A 17,790-nucleotide genomic window follows, 5' to 3' on the forward strand; every position below is an offset into this window, starting at 1 on the left:
TAGAGTTACTATTGATATATGGTTTGTACTTCTTGCCATGTTTGATTATTTATCTTTTTTTTTCTAATTTAGTTTGTTTCTCCATGATTAGATTTCCCCCCGTCCTCTGTCTTTACCGAGGCACTTCCCGCTGATGGTTTTGGTTATTGTTTTTCATTTCTTCCTCATGTAGAGTTTTGCTCAAGACGCTTTGCAATGCTGGTTTTCTGGCTACAAATTCTTTTAGCTTTTGTTTATCATGAAAGATTTTTATTTCGTTGTCGTATCTGAAGCTTAATTTTGCTGGATGCAGAATTCTTGGTTGGCATCCATTGTCTTTCAGTGTTTGAAATACGTTGTTCCAGGATCTTCTCGCTTTCAGCCTCTGTGATGAAAAATCCGTTGTTAACCTTATTGGTTTACCCCTAAATGTAATCTGCCTCTTTTCTCTTGTAGCTTTTAATATTTTCTCTTTGTTCTGTATATTGGATATCTTCATAACAATGTGTCTTGGCGTTGGTCTACTGTGATTTTGTGTGCTCGGTGTCCTGTATGCATCTTCAATTTGTATATCTGTTTCCTTTTTTATTTCTGGAAAGTTTTCTGGAATTATTTCATTCAGCAAGTTACTCATTCCCTTGGCATGAATCTCTATGCCTTCCTCTATCCCGATGACTCATAAGTTTGGTTTTTTTAAGTTATCCCAAATCTCTTGGATGTTTTTCTCGTGATTTTTTACCAGTCTATCTGAGTTGGCTAGACTCTTTTCAAGATGATATATTTTGTCTTCATTATCTGACGTTCTGGCTTCTACTTGTTCCACTCTGTTAGTGATACTCTCGATTGAGTTTTTAATTTGGTTTATCGTTTCCTTCATTTCTAGAATTATTGTTTGATTTTTTAAAATAATCTCTATCTCCTGATAAAGATGCTTAACTTCTTCTTTTATATGTTTATGTAATTCATTTTCAATGTGATCTTTAAGGTTCCTTTCCATCTGTCTAAGGTGTTCCTTGAGTTTTTTATATGGCCATTTTTCTGATGACTCCAGATCCTCCTGAATATTTAGGCTGTCCTTCATTGTTTGTACTCCTTTTCTTCCTTGCTTTTTTATGCTCATGATACTTCTTGTTCTGTTTGACTGCTGAGTTACTGTTTACTCTTATAAATTTATTTGATGCTTGGGAGGAGATGTATTAGAAGGGAAGGGAAGAAGTCACTAAAGAGAGTGAGTATAGGCAGGTAGATTTCAAGAAAGGGGGAATAAGAAAATTGTAAAGAAATGAAAAGACAAAAGAAAAAAAGTGAAAAGAAAGAAAGAGAAAACAAAAAAATAAAAATTTAAAACCAAAAAAAATTAAAATGATAATAAACAAATGGAAATTAAAGTTTAAAAAATAATAGTAATAATAATAGAATAAAAAGAATTAAAAAAATTGAAACCATTAATAAGAAAGTTGAAGAGCAACAACAACATCAACAACAAAAAGTGACAATAAAATTTAAAAAAATACCAATAATAATCATTAAAAAATAATAATAATAATAATAAATGCAGTCATAGAGCTCAATTAACTTCTCTTCCAGTAGGTGGGAACTGGGCCAGGCTTCTCTTCTTGATGGGTGGGAACCAATCAGTGTGCCTCAGCTCTTCTTCCCAGACTGTGCGGGTCTCCAATCCTGAGTGCCTAGGGCCTTCTCTAGTGGTTCCTCAAGCCAGGCCCCGCTCACCTGTGAAGCTCGCCACAATACTGGCTACACGCCGGGTCTGCTGCTCCTGGGAGCCCTGTTTCCATGGATGCCTGGGCACACCCTTTCTGTTTGCCTCCCTCAGACCCTAAGTTTGTAGGGCTTGGGGCTGAGGACCCCCAGCGAATTTGTTTGCCCTCAGGTAGCAACTCCCCTGGTAGCTGGTGCAAGGGACCTCTGTTGTCAGCAGAGGGATACCCTGGGTCTGACTATCGTGCTCAGTTGGCCTTTACCTCTGTGAATTCAGGTGGGCCGACTAGTTATTTCAGCGGGATCATTAGTGCTGAGTCACTAGATGCAGGCGAACCAGAACTAGAATGCAGCCCAATCCGGACTCGGTGTGTTCTGAGAGAGGCAGACTGTTCGCCCGGGATCCCCTTCAGCTCAACAGTGCCTAGTGGTCCTGAGTGAACAGGATTTTGACAGTTTACTTCTCCCTATGCTCGCGTAGCTGAAGGGGTTAGAGACTTGATCTCTCCGCGTCCGCCGCCATGTTGGATCACTTAGATTTTAAATTGTCTCTCATCTTATCAGCTGTTCCATTTAACTCGGCAGCTCACTCGCGCGGTGAAGAGTCTGCTCTATGGTGCTCTGTGGAAAGCGGCGGCGGCGGTGGTGGCGCGGTGGCGGCCCAGCTGTGGCCTTCGGGACCCCCGGGGAGGGGGTGTGGGCTGAGGGAGGGGAGGCAGCGCCTCGGGGCCGCGCGGGCCGGGTACCGGACACGAGGGAGAGCGGGCGGGGTGGGGGAAAGAAATTGAGATCTAGATTTAGGGACTGAGCGTGGGAGGAGAGACGGCGGGGGAGAAGCAAAGTGGAAAGGCGGAGAGGAGAAGGAGAAGGGGCCGAGGGAGCCGGGCAGCTCCCGATAAATTTCTTAAGTCATATGAGCTGCCCAGATTGAGTCAGGAAGCCACATACAATTTAAACAGACTAATAACAAAGGAAGAAATAGAAGAAGCCATCCAAAGACTACCAACCAAGAAAAGCCCTGGACCGAATGGGTATACAGCGGAGTTTTACAAAACCTTCAACGAAGAATTAATACCAATAATTTTCAAGCTATTTCAAGAAATAGAAAAAGAAGGAGCTCTTCCAAATTCATTCTATGAGGCCAACATCACCCTGATTCTGAAACTAGACAAAGACACTTCAAAGAAAGAAAACTACAGACCAATATCTCTAATGAATATAGATGCAAAAATACTCAATAAAATCCTGGCGAATCGAATACAAAAGCACATCAAAAAAATTGTGCACCATGATCAAGTAGGATTCATCCCTGGGATGCAAGGCTGGTTCAATATACGGAAATCAATACATATTATTCACCACATCAATAGACTTAAAGATAAGAATCATATGATCATCTCGATAGATGCAGAAAAAGCATGCGACAAAGTACAGCATCCTTTTATGTTCAAAACACTAGAAAAACTGGGGATAACAGGAACTTACGTCAACATTGTAAAAGCTATATATGCTAAGCCTCAGGCTAGCATCATTCTAAATGGAGAAAAACCTGAAGGCATTCCCGCTAAAATCTGGAACAAGACAGGGATGCCCTCTCTCACTACTTCTATTTAATTTAGTCCTTGAAATACTAGCCAGAGAAATTGGACAGACAAAAGAAATTAAAGGCATAAAAATAGGAAAAGAAGAACTTAAAATATCACTATTTGCGGACGATATGATCCTATACCTAGAAGACCCAAAAGGGTCTACAAAGAAACTACTAGAACTAATAAATGAATTCAGCAAAGTGGCAGGATATAAAGTCAACATGCATAAATCAAAGGCATTCCTGTATATCAGCAACAAAACTTCTGAAGTGGAAATGAGGAAAACCACCCCATTCACAATATCCTGAAAAAAAATAAAATACTTGGGAATCAACCTAACAAAAGAGGTGAAAGATTTATACAATGAAAACTACAGAACCCTAAAGAGAGAGATAGAAGAAGATCTTAGAATATGGAAAAATGTACCCTGTTCATGGATAGGCAGAACCAACATCATCAAAATGGCAATATTACCCAAAGTTCTCTACAAGTTCAACACAATGCCAATCAAAATCCCAACGGCATTTCTTGTAGAAATAGATAAAGCTATCATGAAATTCATATGGAAAAACAAAAGACCCAGAATAGCAAAAGCAATTCTAAGCAGGAAGTGTGAATCGGGAGGTATAGTGATACCAGATTTCAAACTGTACTACAGAGCAATAGTAACAAAAACAGCATGGTACTGGTACCAGAACAGGTGGGTGGACCAATTATACAGAATAGAGGACACAGAGACCAATCCACAAAATTACAACTTTCTTATATTTGATAAAGGCGCTAAAAGCATGCAATGGAGAAAGGATAGCATCTTTAACAAATGGCGCTGGGAAAACTGGAAATCCATATGCAACAAAATGAAGCTGAACCCCTTTCTCTCACCATGCACAAAAGGTAATTCAAAATGGATCAAGGAGCTAGATATCAAATCAGAGACTCTCCGTCTGATAGAAGAAAAAGTTGGCTCCGATCTACATATTGTGGGGTCGGGCTCCAAATTCCTTAATAGGACGCCCATAGCCCAAGAGTTAAATTCAAGAATAAACAAATGGGTGCTGGGGATGTGGCTCTAGCAGTAGCGCGCTTGCCTGGCATGCGTGTGGCCCGGGTTCGATCCTCAGCACCACATACCAACAAAGGTGTTGTGTCCACCGAGAACTAAAAAGTAAATATTAAAAAAAAGAATAAACAAATGGGACTTACTTAAACTAAAAAGTTTTTTTCTCAGCAAGAGAAACAATAAGAGAGGTAAATAGGGAGCCTACATCCTGGGAACAAATTTTTACTCCTCACACTTCAGATAGAGCCCTAATATCCAGAATATACAAAGAACTCAAAAAATGAAACAATAAGATAGCAAACAACCCTATCAACAAATGGGCCAAGGACCTGAACAGACTCTTCTCAGAGGAGGACATACAATCAATCAATAAGTATATGAAAAAATGCTCACCATCTCTAGCAGTCAGAGAAATGCAAATCAAAACCACCCTAATATACCATCTCACTCCAGTAAGATTGGCAGCCATTATGAAGTCAAGCAACAATAAGTGCTGGCGAGGATGTGGGGAAAAGGGTACACTTGTACATTGCTGGTGGGACTGCAAATTGGTGCGGCCAATATGGAAAGCAGTATGGAGATTCCTAGGAAAGCTGGGAATGGAACCACCATTTGACCCAGCTATAGCCCTTCTCGGTCTATTCCCTGAGGACCTTAAAACAGCATACTACAGGCATACTGTCACATTAATGATCATAGCAGCACAATTCACAATAGCTAGACTTTGGAATCAACATAGATGCCCTTCAATAGATGAATGGATTAAAAACTGTGGCATTTATACACAATGGAGTATTATACAGCACTAAAAAACCACAAAATCGTGGATTTTGCAGGGAAATGGATGGCATTAGAGCAGATTATGCTAAGTGAAGCTAGCCAATCCTTAATAAACAAATGCCAAATGTCTTCTTTGATATTAAGAGAGCAATTAAGATCAGAACAGGGAAGAAGAGCATGAGGAAAAGATTAACATTAAACAGAGACGAGTGGGGTGGGAGAAAGGGAGAGAGAAGGGAAACTGTATGGAAATGGAAGTAGACCCTCATTGTTACACAAAATTACATATAAGAGTTTGTCAGGGGAAAGGGGCAAAAAAACAAGGGAGAGAATTAAACAACAGCAGATGGGGTAGAGTGGGAAGATGAGAGGGAAGGGGAGGGGTGATAGTAGGGGATAGGAAAGGTAGCAGAATACAACAGTCATTAATATGGTATTATGTAAAAATGTGGATGTGTAACCGATGTGATTCTGCAACTTGTATTTGGGGTAAAAAATGGGAGTTCATAACCCACTTGAATCAAATGTATGGAAGATGATATGTCATGAGCTTTGTAATGTTTTGAACAACCAATAAAAAAAGAAATTAAAAAAAAATTCACACCCATCAGGTCTCAATGTGGTTCCCCTGACAAAAAAAGATTACTCAAATTCCTAAGAAAGAAAAAAGTTATATAAGCTTCATTTAATAGAACTGGTAGAGATGTATATAGTATTTTCAACTCATTCCCATATACAGTTTGTACAGCCTTAGCACAAATAAAACATCATACTAAAAGATAAGCCATTAGGAGGAAATTGCTCCCCCAAATTTCCTGAAATAAAATAGCAGTACTGAGTAAAGATAAAGGGGGAAAGTAATTCTATGGAAAATAATCTATAAATAAATAAATTCCTGACTTTTTTTGGGACTTTTTAGGGCTACTCTTTCTGTCACCAAATACCCCCATATCGAAAACTACAAGACCACATACTTGGTATTTCTATAAAAAATAATTAGTATGGACAAATGGAAGACTTACCAGGTTCTTGAAGTTTAAGAGCTTGCAAATCAAGACTCTCATTTTCCTTAAAGAATAAATGGATCTTTTCAAAAGTATCTGCATATAAGTAGGCAGATTCAAATGCTGCATGAACAGTTTCCTAAATGTTATAAACAAGCAGATGAAAATAAAACCACTATATTTTTCTTAAGCAGAATTCAATTTAGCATTGACACATACATATATGCACACACAAGTAGTGCCTCTGTGTCCAGAAATATGCTTTGACTTGGGAATACATGAATTAGGAAAGGCACATCCTTGATGTCAAGGGGAAGTTAATGAACTCAAGAAGAAACTTATAAATTTTTTAAAAATACTCTTTAATTTTGACTTTTGAAGAATTATTCCTGATGATTGAAAAGAAGAACACTTGTCAATTTTTTCTGCTTCATGGTAGACAATAAATCATTAGTAAACCTGGCAAAGAGTTAATGCCTTTTCATTTTCCAAGCTGCAAATTTTATGTTTTAGTGGATATATTTTTGAATAAAAGCAAAACTAGTTGGTATGCCTACAAAATCACTTGTTATACTTACTGACAAATTCTCTGCACTGACCAGTCTTTCATTCCAAAATGTCCTTCATACATTGCCCTAATAAAACATTTTCCTTCATTTTTTACATTTGGCTCCAACCTTTATTTCCCCACAATCCCTGCCAACCCAAAATAATTACTTGCACTTATTTCAGTCCCTTTAATACCTATATTGACATGTATTATCACATGTTTAGTGCTTATAAAATGCAGTTTAAATTTGTTGTTGGTCTTGACATGTGACTTCCTTGTTGTACCCCAAAACTTACCTTTTTATTTCCTTTCAAGACTTCTTGCAAGTGAACATTTTTTTTCTCATGGAAAACTAAAGAAAATTAATGGAATTACACAAACCCAACATACCAATGATAGGGAAAATGTTTCAGAGTCATGCTTTATAGATGGTAGGCAAGTACTAGAAAATTTAGCTTACAAAAAATGGTAAATACCTTAAATGTCTATATTAATTATTTGTTTCATTTATTTTCTTTTATTAGGCTCTTATGTAATCTTACAGAATATTTGTGCCTTTACAATAAAAATTTTAAAAAATCAATTTCAAACTGTTACTCTTTTGAGCTGACTGATATGTGTGTGATATAAACATATATATGGGTGACAAAAACATAATATGAGGCCTATAGTTGGAAAGCTCCACTGATATTCAAAATGATTTAATTTTTTTAAATTTTGAGATAATTTCTATTGAAAAAATGTTGCTGGATCAGTATAAAGAATTCCATTGCTTACCCTAGTTCCCGAAATTTCAGCAATTTGCCACATTTCCTTCATTATTCTCTTTCTATATCTATTATTTTACTCTAAACAATTTGGGAGAAAATTACAAGTGTGGCATCTTTACCCCTAATCATTTCAGAATTTATTTATCAAATGCAAGGATATTTTCTTGCATAAACATAATACAATGGTCTGAATCAGAAAATGAACATGGATATTTATATTATCCAACTATAAACATTATACGTCAGTCATTTGTCACATCATATTTTTCATAACAAAAGAAAGAAAAAAATAGTACTAGTCCACTGTTCTATGTAGGATATTACATGCCATCTTATTATAGCTTTTTGGTTTCCTTTAATCTGGAAGACTTTCTCAATCTTATTTTTTTTCATGACCTTTACATTTTTTAAGATTGTCCGTAATGCATTTGTGTTTTATGTTTCCTAATGTTTAGATTCAGTTATACATTTCTGGCTATAATATCACAAAATGATGTGTGTTTTCAGGGCATCCTATCAAAAGATACATAATGTGATTTTGTGTGATTATTTGTAATGTTAACAGATTAGTTACAGTGGCATCTGCTAGGCTTATCATTGTAAACTCACACTACTTTCCCCTTTGAAATCACTAAATATGTTATGAAGAGAAGCTCTGAACTTATATAAATATCTTGTTTCTCATCATACTTTTGCATATTAATTTCACTTTTATTATTAATTGAAAACATAAAGACATAAAATTGGACATTATTAATGAGGTACCATGTTATGTTTAGATTAAGTTAGGTTAACTATTAAGTTAGGAGATATAGTTAACCTCCTCCACATGTATCATTTCTTCATGGTGAAAACATTTAATATCCTTTCTTCTAGCTTTTGGACATACATAGTACATAAATGTTACCTGTATTCACTCTACAGTGCAATAGCACACCAGTACTTCTCCTTTCTATCTAACTGTAACTTATACCCATTGATCAATCTTTCCCTAGCCCTCCCTCCCCACTGCTCTCCCCAACCTCTAGTAACTTCTATGAGATCAGTCTTTTTAGAGGGAGATCACATGTCCTTATCTTACTGTGTCTGGTTTATTTTACTCAGCATAATGATCTCCAATTCCATCAGTGTTCTTGTAAAGAATAGGATTTCATTATTTGGCCAGAGTATTCCAATGTGAATATATACCACATCTTTTTAATTCATTAATCAGGTGAAATGCACCTTGCTTAATTCCATATCTGAGCAACTGGCTGCTGCTGCTGCTCCTCCTCTTCCTCCTCCTTCTTCTTCATGGGTGACTGAACCCACTGAGCTACCTCCCTAACTCTTTATTTTTTATTTTGAGACATGATCTCACTAAGTTGCTGGGGCTGGCTTTGAACTTGCAATCCTCCTGATATCTTGGCAATTAAACCAAAGAATAGGGCTGCTTTTTCCCTTCTCACATCAATATTCTCTGTAAATGTGCTTTTGTTTTTAAAAGTTGGGACATTTAAGCTGAAAATGTTAGCATATGAAATGCTATGTTCAAAATATACTTGATACAGTGCTTTTGAAGAGTTATCAAGAGATATTATTACATTTCTAATGAGCCTCAAATAATTACATTATACTTTTATAAAGCACAAAACATTTAATAGGAAATGACTTCATTTAAAAATATTGTATTAGCTGGTAAGTCATCCAGGTTCTGCTTGTGTCTGTAAGAATTCTCAATAGCCATTATTGCCTCACTAGAAGCACATGCATATAGATTGCTAATGATATGTAACTGCTTTGCCAGATATTTTAATGCTATTAAAAAGTTATCTCTTGCTTAACAGGGCAATATTTTAGGTATCAACATTATTTTCAAATTTTACCATGTAGAAATTACATTTATTCCAATTTTCACAAATAAAATATTTAAAGATGAGACAGAAAGAAAATATATTACTCAATTTCTTAAAAACTGAAAATATAAAACAGTTTTAGTAAAAGTAAATTTACCTTTATTTGATAGACAATTATGTGATAATTCTTATCATCATCAAACACAGATGATAAACTTGGCCCAGGTCCACAAGTTTTTTCTTCAAGTTTGTTGTTAATGTAAGGGCTGGTGAAAGCATCAAAATACGAATCAGGCACGAGATTAGGAACTGATAACACAGTGTTTTGAAAATTATCAACTGAATCCGAAATACCATCCTGTTAGAAAAGCATAAACATAAATGTAAAGACAAATGATTATATTTATGAATATTCTGAATTACTAAACATGAATACTCAATCAACCAGGCCAGGTGTTGTGTTGATTCTTTGATGAATTAGAAAACACAGTCCTGCTTAGGACACATATTTTCTAATTGAGAAAGAGGTAATTTTTTTTTTAAATGTAGCACATTATAAAGAGATCTACATTCAAAGTGTGAACAAAACACCATAGGTTCATAAGGAAGGAAAGCCAAAGGAAAGTTTAAAGGAATTTAGATTGTTGGCAGAGAGAGGAGGACTTGTGTGTTCAAGGCTGGTAGCCTATGCCTGTAATCCCAGCTGTTCCAGAGGCTGAAGCAGGAGTAACACAAATTCCAGGTCAGCCTGGGCAATCTAGAAAAATACTACCAAGAAGGAGAAGGAGGAGAATGAATGTGTGTGGGGGCATTGTGAGAAGAAGTTGTTTGAGTAGTAATTTCTATTTTAGAGATCTAGGGCTAGGGATGTACAGAGATGGAGACTTGCTTAGTGTGTGTGAGTCCCTAGGTTCAATCCTTGGTACCACAAAGAAAAAATATATAACCTGAGATTAAAAAAAAAAAAAATTTAGACATGTAAACAAAGATTTATGCAAGTACATTCAATACAGTATTACTCATAATAATAACTAAAGATATACTGAAGTGGCAGGACCACCCCTTCTGACCAGTGTACTACCCGGAGAGCAGAGAGATCCAGCCCAGACAGCCCACTTGGGATCCAGGATTTCAGTAGGCCCAGTTCACCCCTCCCCCAGTGGGACAGACACTGCCAGAGCCTAGCCTTTGGCATAAGAGCATCCCTTCCTACAAGCAGACAACTTTGGGAGGTCAAGCCCAGCAGCCCAGATCCACCCACACCAGCCTCTGCAGGGCCCAGGTGCACAGCAGGCTGGGTCCACCCCTTTCTCAGCAGGGTAGACACTCACCAGAGCCTAGCCTCTGGTGCAGGACCACCCCTTCTGACCAGTGCACTACCCCAAAGCTGAGATTCATTCCAGATGGCTCACAACCTCCCATGTGGGATCCAGGGTTTCACTAAGTCGGGTTTACCCCTCCCCCAGCAGGGCAGACACTGCCAGAGTCTAGCCTTTGGAATAAGACCGCCCCTTCCTACCAGCAGCCTACCTTGGGAGGTCAAGCCCAGTGACCCAGATCCACCCACTCCAACTGACACAGGATGCAGTAACATCCATTGAGGGACACCAGCAGGGTTTGGAAGCCAAACATCAAGGTGAGTTACAGACAATCTACACAGGTACTACAAGAATATAGAGAAGAAACTGTAATATCTCAGATCCACACTGCAAGAAAGGAAGACACATAGACAACATGAAAAAACAAGAGAGGAAAGTGCCCCAAACAAACCAGGACACTATAATAACAGAATCTATGGACAGCAAGTTGATGAAATGTCAGAGAAGGAGTTCAGAAGGTTCATAATTAAAATGATCTGTGAATTAAAGAATGACTTATATGAGCAAATACAAGCAAAAATTGATTACTCCAACAATGAAATACAAGAGCAAATACAGGTAGCAAAATATTACTTCAAGAGAGAGATAGTGACCCTGAAAAAAAAAAGCCAGAAATCCTTGAAATAAAGGATGTAATAAATCAAATAAAAAACTCAGTAGAAAGCATAACCAACAGACTAGATCACTTGAAATAAAGAACATCAGATAATGAAGACAAAGTATATAATCTGGAAAATAAAGTTGATCATATAGTGAAGAAAGTTAGAAACCTTGAACAGAACATCCAAGAATTATGGAGCAGCATCAAAAGACCAAATCTAAGAGTTATTGGGATAGAGGAAGGCACATAGTTTCAAACCAAAGGAATGCACAATCTCTTCAATGAGATAATATCAGAAAATTTCCCAAGCATGAAGAACAAATTGGAAAAACCAAACATAAGAGGCTTACAGGACACCAAATGTACAAAATTACAACAGATCTATACCAAGCACATTAAAATGAGAACGTCTAGCAACAGAATAAGGATAGAATCCTAAAAGCTTCAAGAGAGAGGAATCAGATCACATATAGGGGGAGACCAATTTGGATCTCAGCAGATTTTTCAACCCAGATCCTCAAAGCCAGGAGATCATGGAACAACATATACCAAGCTCTGAAAGAAAATGGATGCTAACCCAAGAATCTTATATCCAGCAAAACTAAACTTTAGATTTGATGATAAAATAAAAAACTTCCATGAAAAACAAAAGTTATAAGAATTTACAACTAGAAAGCCTGCACTACAGAACATCCTCAGCAAAATATTCCAAGAAGAGGAATGTAAAACAATGATGAAAATCAGCAGAGGGAGAGATTATATTAAAGGAAAATCAGAGGAGAAACCTAGTCATGTTAAATACCAAAAAATAAACAAAAGTGGCAGGGAATACAAATCATGTCTCAATAATAATCCTGAATGTTAATGGCCTAAACTCAACAATCAAAAGACATAGACTAGCAGATTGAATTAAAAAAAGAAAAAGAAAAAAAAAAGACCCAACAATATGCTGCCTCCAAGAGACACATCTCATAGAAACAGACATTCACAGACTGAAGGTGAAGGGTTGGAGAAAATCATACCATTCACATAAACTGTGGAAACAAGCAGGGGTTTCCAGTCTCATATCTAAATAAAGTAGACTTCAAACTAAAGTCCATCAAAAAGGATAAAGAAAGACATTACATACTGCTCAAGGGAACCATACACCAACAAGACTTAACAATTATAAATATATATGCCCTAAACAACAGAGCAGCTATGTTCATCAAACAAACTCTTCTCAAGTTCAAGAGTCAAGTACACCACAACACAATAGTTTTGGGTGAATTTTTTTCTTTCTTTTTGTTTTTGTGGTGCTGGGGATTGAACTGAGGGCCTTTTGTATGGGAAGCAAGCACTTTACCAACTGAACTACATCCCCAGCCACTTGGGTGAATTTAACACACCTCTTTCATCATTAGATAGATCTTCCAAACAAAAGCTGAACAAAGAAACTATAGAACTCAATAATACAATCAGTAACTTAGACTTAACTTACATATATAGAATATTCCAACCTTCAACAAGAGAATATACTTTTTCTCAGCAGCACATGGATCTTTCTCTAAAATATACCATATACTATGCCACAAAGCAACTCTTAGCAAATATAAAAAAGTAGAGATACTACCCTGCATTTTACTAGATCATAACAAAATAAAATTAGAAATCAATGACAAAATAAAAAATAAAGTCCACTCCAACACCTGGAGACTAAATAATATGCTACTGAATAAACAATGGGCTGTAGAAGACATCAAGGAGGAGATTAAAAAGGTTTTAGAGGTGAATGAGAACACAGATACAATATATCTGAATTTCTGGGACACTATGAAAGCAGTTCTAACAGGAAAATTCATTGCATGGAGTTCATTTCTTAAAAGAAGAAAAAGTCAACAATTAATGACTTAACATTGTATCTCAAAATCCTAGAAAAAGAAGAACAAATCAACACCAAAAGCAACAGAAGACAGAAATAATTAAAATCGGAGCTGAAATCAATGAATTGAAACAAAAGAAACAATTGAAAAAATTGACAGAACAAAAAGTTGGTTCTTTGAAAAAATAAATGAAATTGACAGATCCTCAGCCATGCTGATGAAGAGAAGGAGAGAGAAAACTCAAATCACTAACATACGTGATAAAAAAGGAAATATCACAACAGACACTATAGAAATACAGAAGATAATTAGAAATTATTTTGAAAACCTGTACTCCAATAAAATAGAAAATATCAAAGGCATTGACAAATTTCTAGAGTCCTATAATTTGCCCAAATTGAATCAGGATGATATACACAATTTAAATAGATCAATTTCAAGTGACAAAATAGCAGACACCATCAAAAGTCTACCAACCAAGAAAAGCCCAGGACTGGAAAGATACACAGCCAAGTTCTACAAGACCTTTAAAGAAGAACTAATACCAATATCTCCAATTTATTTCAGGAAATAGAAAAAGAGGCAGCACTTCCAAACTCATTCTATGAGGCCAATATCACTCTGATTTCAAAACCAGGCAAAGACACATCAAAACAAACAAACAAAAAAGAAAACTTCAGACCAATATCTCTAATGAACATAGATGCAAAAATTCTCAATAAAATTCTGGCAAATCAAATACAAAAACATATCAAAAAGATCGTGCACCATGATAAATGGGATTCATCCCAGAGATGCAAGATTGTTTCAACATACGGAAATCAATAAATGTAATTCATCACATCAATAGACTTAAAGAACCATATGATCATCTAAACAGATGCAGAAAAAGCATTTGACAAAATACAGCACCCCTTTATGTTCAAAACACTAGAAAAACTTGGGATAACAGGAACATAATCTCAACATCATAAAGACTATTTATGCTAAGCCCCAGGCCAACATCATTCTAAATGGAGAAAAATTGAAGACATTCCTTCTAAAAACTGGAACAAGACAGGGATGCGCTCTTTCACCACTTCTATTTAACATAGTTCTTGAAACACTGGCCAGAGCAATTAGACAGATGAAAGAAATTAAAGGGATACACATAGGAAAAGAAGAATTCAAATTGGCACTATTTGCTGATGATATGATTCTATAGCTGGAAGACCCTAAAAGTTCCACCAGAAAACTCCTAGAACTAGTAAATGAATTCAGCAAAGTAGCAGGATATAAATCAAAAGCATTTTTGTATATCAGTGGCAAATCCTCTGAGATGGAAATGAGGAAAACTACCCCATTTTCAATAGCCTCAAAAAAAAAAAAAAACTTGGGAATCAACAAAAGAGGTGAAAGTTCTATGTAAAGAAAATTACAGAACCCTAAAGAAAGAAATCAAAGAAGACCTTAGAAGATGGAAAGATCTACCTTGCTCTTGGATAGGCAGAATTAATATTATAAAATGACCATACTTACAAAAGCACTATACAGATTTAATGCAATTCCAGTAAAAATCCCAATAGCTTTCCTTATAGAAATAGAAAAAATAATCATGAAATTCATCTGGAAAAATAAGAGACCCAGAATAGCTAAAGCAATCCTTAGCAGGAAGAGTGAAGCAGGTGGCAGACCTTAAACTATACTACAAAGCAATAGTCACAAAACAGCATGATAATGGCACCAAAACAGACTGGTAGACCAATAGTACAGAATAGAAGACACAGAGACTAACCACAAAACTACAATTATCTTTTTTTGACAAAGATGCCAAGAATGTGCATTGGAGAAGAGTTAGCCTCTTCATATACAATCAATCAACAAGTACATGAAAAAATGCTCTCCATCTCTAGCAGTCAGAGAAATGCAAATCAAAACCACCCTAAGATACCATCTCACTCCAGTAAGATTGGCAGCCACTATGAAGTCAAACAGCAACAAGTGCTGGCGAGGATGTGGAGAAAAGGGTACTCTTGTACATTGCTGGTGGGACTGCAAATTGGTGCGGCCAATTTGGAAAGCAGTTTGGAGATTCCTGGGAAAGATGGGAATGGAACCACCATTTGACCCTGCTATTGCCCTTCTCGGACTATTCCCTGAAGACCTTAAAAGAGCATGCTACAGGGATACTGCCACATCGATGTTCATAGCAGCACAATTCACAATAGCTAGACTGTGGAACCAACCCAGATGCCCTTCAATAGATGAATGGATAAAAAAAAATGTGGCATCTATACACAATGGAGTACTATGCAGCAATAAAAAATGACAAAATCATAGAATTTGCAGTGAAATGGATGGCACTAGAGCAGATTATGCTTAGTGAAGCTAGCCAATCCCTAAAAAACAAATACCAAATGTCTTCTTTGATATAATGAGAGTAACTATGAACAGAGCAGGGAGGAAGAGCAGGAAGAAAAGATTAACATTAAACAGAGACATGAGATGGGAGGGAAAGGGAGAGAAAAGGGAAATTGCATGGAAATGAAGGGAGACCCTCATTGCTATACAAAATTACATATAAGAGGTTGTGAGGGGAATGGGAAAATAAACAAGGAGAGAAATGAATTACAGTAGAAGGGGTAGAGAGAGAAGATGGGAGGGGGGGGAGGGGGGATAGTAGGGGATAGGAAAGGTAGCAGAATACAACAATTACTAATAGGGCATTATGTAAAATTATGGGTGTGTAACTGACGTGATTCTGCAATTTGCATTTGGGGTAAAATTGGGGGTTCATAACCCACTTGAATCTAATGTATGAAATATGATATGTCAAGAGCTTTGTAATGTTGTGAAAAACCAATAAAAAAATGTGGAAAAAAATGAAAAAAAAAGAGTTAGCCTCTTCAACAAATGGTGCTGGGAAAACTGGAAATCCATATGCAACAAAATGAAATTAAATCCCTATCTCTCACCATGCACAAAACTCAACTCAAAATGGATCAAGGACTTAGGAATACAACTAGAGACCCTGCGTCTAATAGAAGAATCTCCATCATGTGAGGTTAGGCATCAACTTTCTTAATAAGACTCCTGTAGCACAAGAATTAAAATCAAGAATCAATAAATGAGATGAAATCAAACTAAAAAGTTTCTTCTCAGCAAAAGAAACAATCTGTGAGGTGAATAGAGAGCCTACATCTTGGGAGCAAATCTTTACCCCTCACACATTAGATAGAGCACTAATCTCTAGGGTTTATAAAGAACTCAAAAATCTAAACACACACAAAAAAAATAACCCAATCAATAAGTGGGCCAAGGACATGAAAAGACACTTCTCAGAAGATGATGTATAATTAATTAACATGAAAAAATGTTAATCATCACTAGCAATTAGAGAAATGCAAATTAAAACCATCCTAAGATACCATCTCACTCCAATCAGAATGGCAGTTATTATGCATACAAACAACAATAAGTGCTCGAAAGGATGTGGGGGAAAAGGTACACTCATACATTGCTGATGGGATTGCAAATTGGTGCAGCCAATATGGAAAGCAGTATGGAGATTCCTTGGAAAATTGGGAATGGAACCACCATTTGACCCAGTTTTCCCTCTCCTCAGACTATACCCAAAGGACTACATACTACAGGGACACAGCCACATCAATGTTTATAGCAGCACAGTTCACAATAGCTAAACCATGGAACCAACCTAGATGCCCTTTAATAGATAAATGGATCAAAAAAAGTGGCATATATACACAATGGAATATAACTCAGCAATAAAAGAGAATAAAATCATGGCATTTGCAGGTAAATAGATGGAGTTGGAGAAGATAATGCTAAGTGAAGTTAGCCAATCTCAAAAAAACAAATGCTGAATGTTTTTTTTGATATAAGGACGCTGATTCATAGTGGGATAGTGAGCAGGAGCATGGGAGGAATAGATGACCTCTAGATAGGGGGGAGGGGTTGGAGGGGAAGGGTGGGGGCATGGGGTAATTAATGATGGTGGAATGTGATGATTATTACTATCCAAAGTACATGTATGAAGACATGAATTGGTGTGCATATACTGTGAATACAACCAGATATATGAAAAATTGTGCTCTATATATGTAATAAGAATTGTAATCTCCTGTCATATATAAATAAAAAATTTACATAAAAAAAGATATACTGAAGTACTCAAAATGAATAGAATGGTTATACAAGTTATGGTGCATTATACAATGGAAAATTCCATAGCCTTTCAAAATGATATCTCCAGAAACTGGTCAATATCATGGGAAAAAGTTTATGACATAATGTTAAGTTAGAGAGAGAGAACTGATGTATGTATGTTATCCCTATTGAAAAATGTATCTACATCTATGTATATAATCTCATGATAAAGTAAGTATGCTGGAAACAATAAAAACAGTGGTTATTTCTATTTTTGACAAGATTTTGGATGATTTTAATGATCTTTGTGTTTTTCAAATTCTCTTCAATGAGCATGGATTAGTTTATAATTTAGAACAAATATCTTAAAGAAAATTAGTTAAAGTACTTCTTGATGAGTCTTAAAATATGAGCTGGAGCTTGCCAAGAGTACAAAACTCCTAGGAGTCCCATTCTCTCTGTCATTGTGTATGAAGGGGCCCCCACCAAGAGGTGTTGGAGCACAGAGGCAGTGAA

The 17,790-nt window shown here is 36.5% G+C and overlaps 1 protein-coding gene across 1 annotated transcript in view; it reads right to left on the minus strand.

Moving 5' to 3' along the window:
- Positions 1–17,790, minus strand: part of DNAH6 (dynein axonemal heavy chain 6) — a gene marked incomplete at both ends in the record, with an annotated part of 280,659 nt that overhangs the window by 221,500 nt on the left and 41,369 nt on the right. Inside the window, 2 exons of the mRNA XM_081264582.1 lie at positions 6,150–6,270; positions 9,444–9,644. Of these exons, the coding sequence (XP_081120708.1) occupies positions 6,150–6,270; positions 9,444–9,644 (322 nt within the window). The remainder of the gene's footprint in view (positions 1–6,149; positions 6,271–9,443; positions 9,645–17,790) is intronic.

The sequence above is a fragment of the Spermophilus citellus genome (assembly GCF_964194105.1).
Source record: "Spermophilus citellus genome assembly, chromosome: 13".
Lineage (NCBI taxonomy): Eukaryota > Metazoa > Chordata > Mammalia > Rodentia > Sciuridae > Spermophilus > Spermophilus citellus.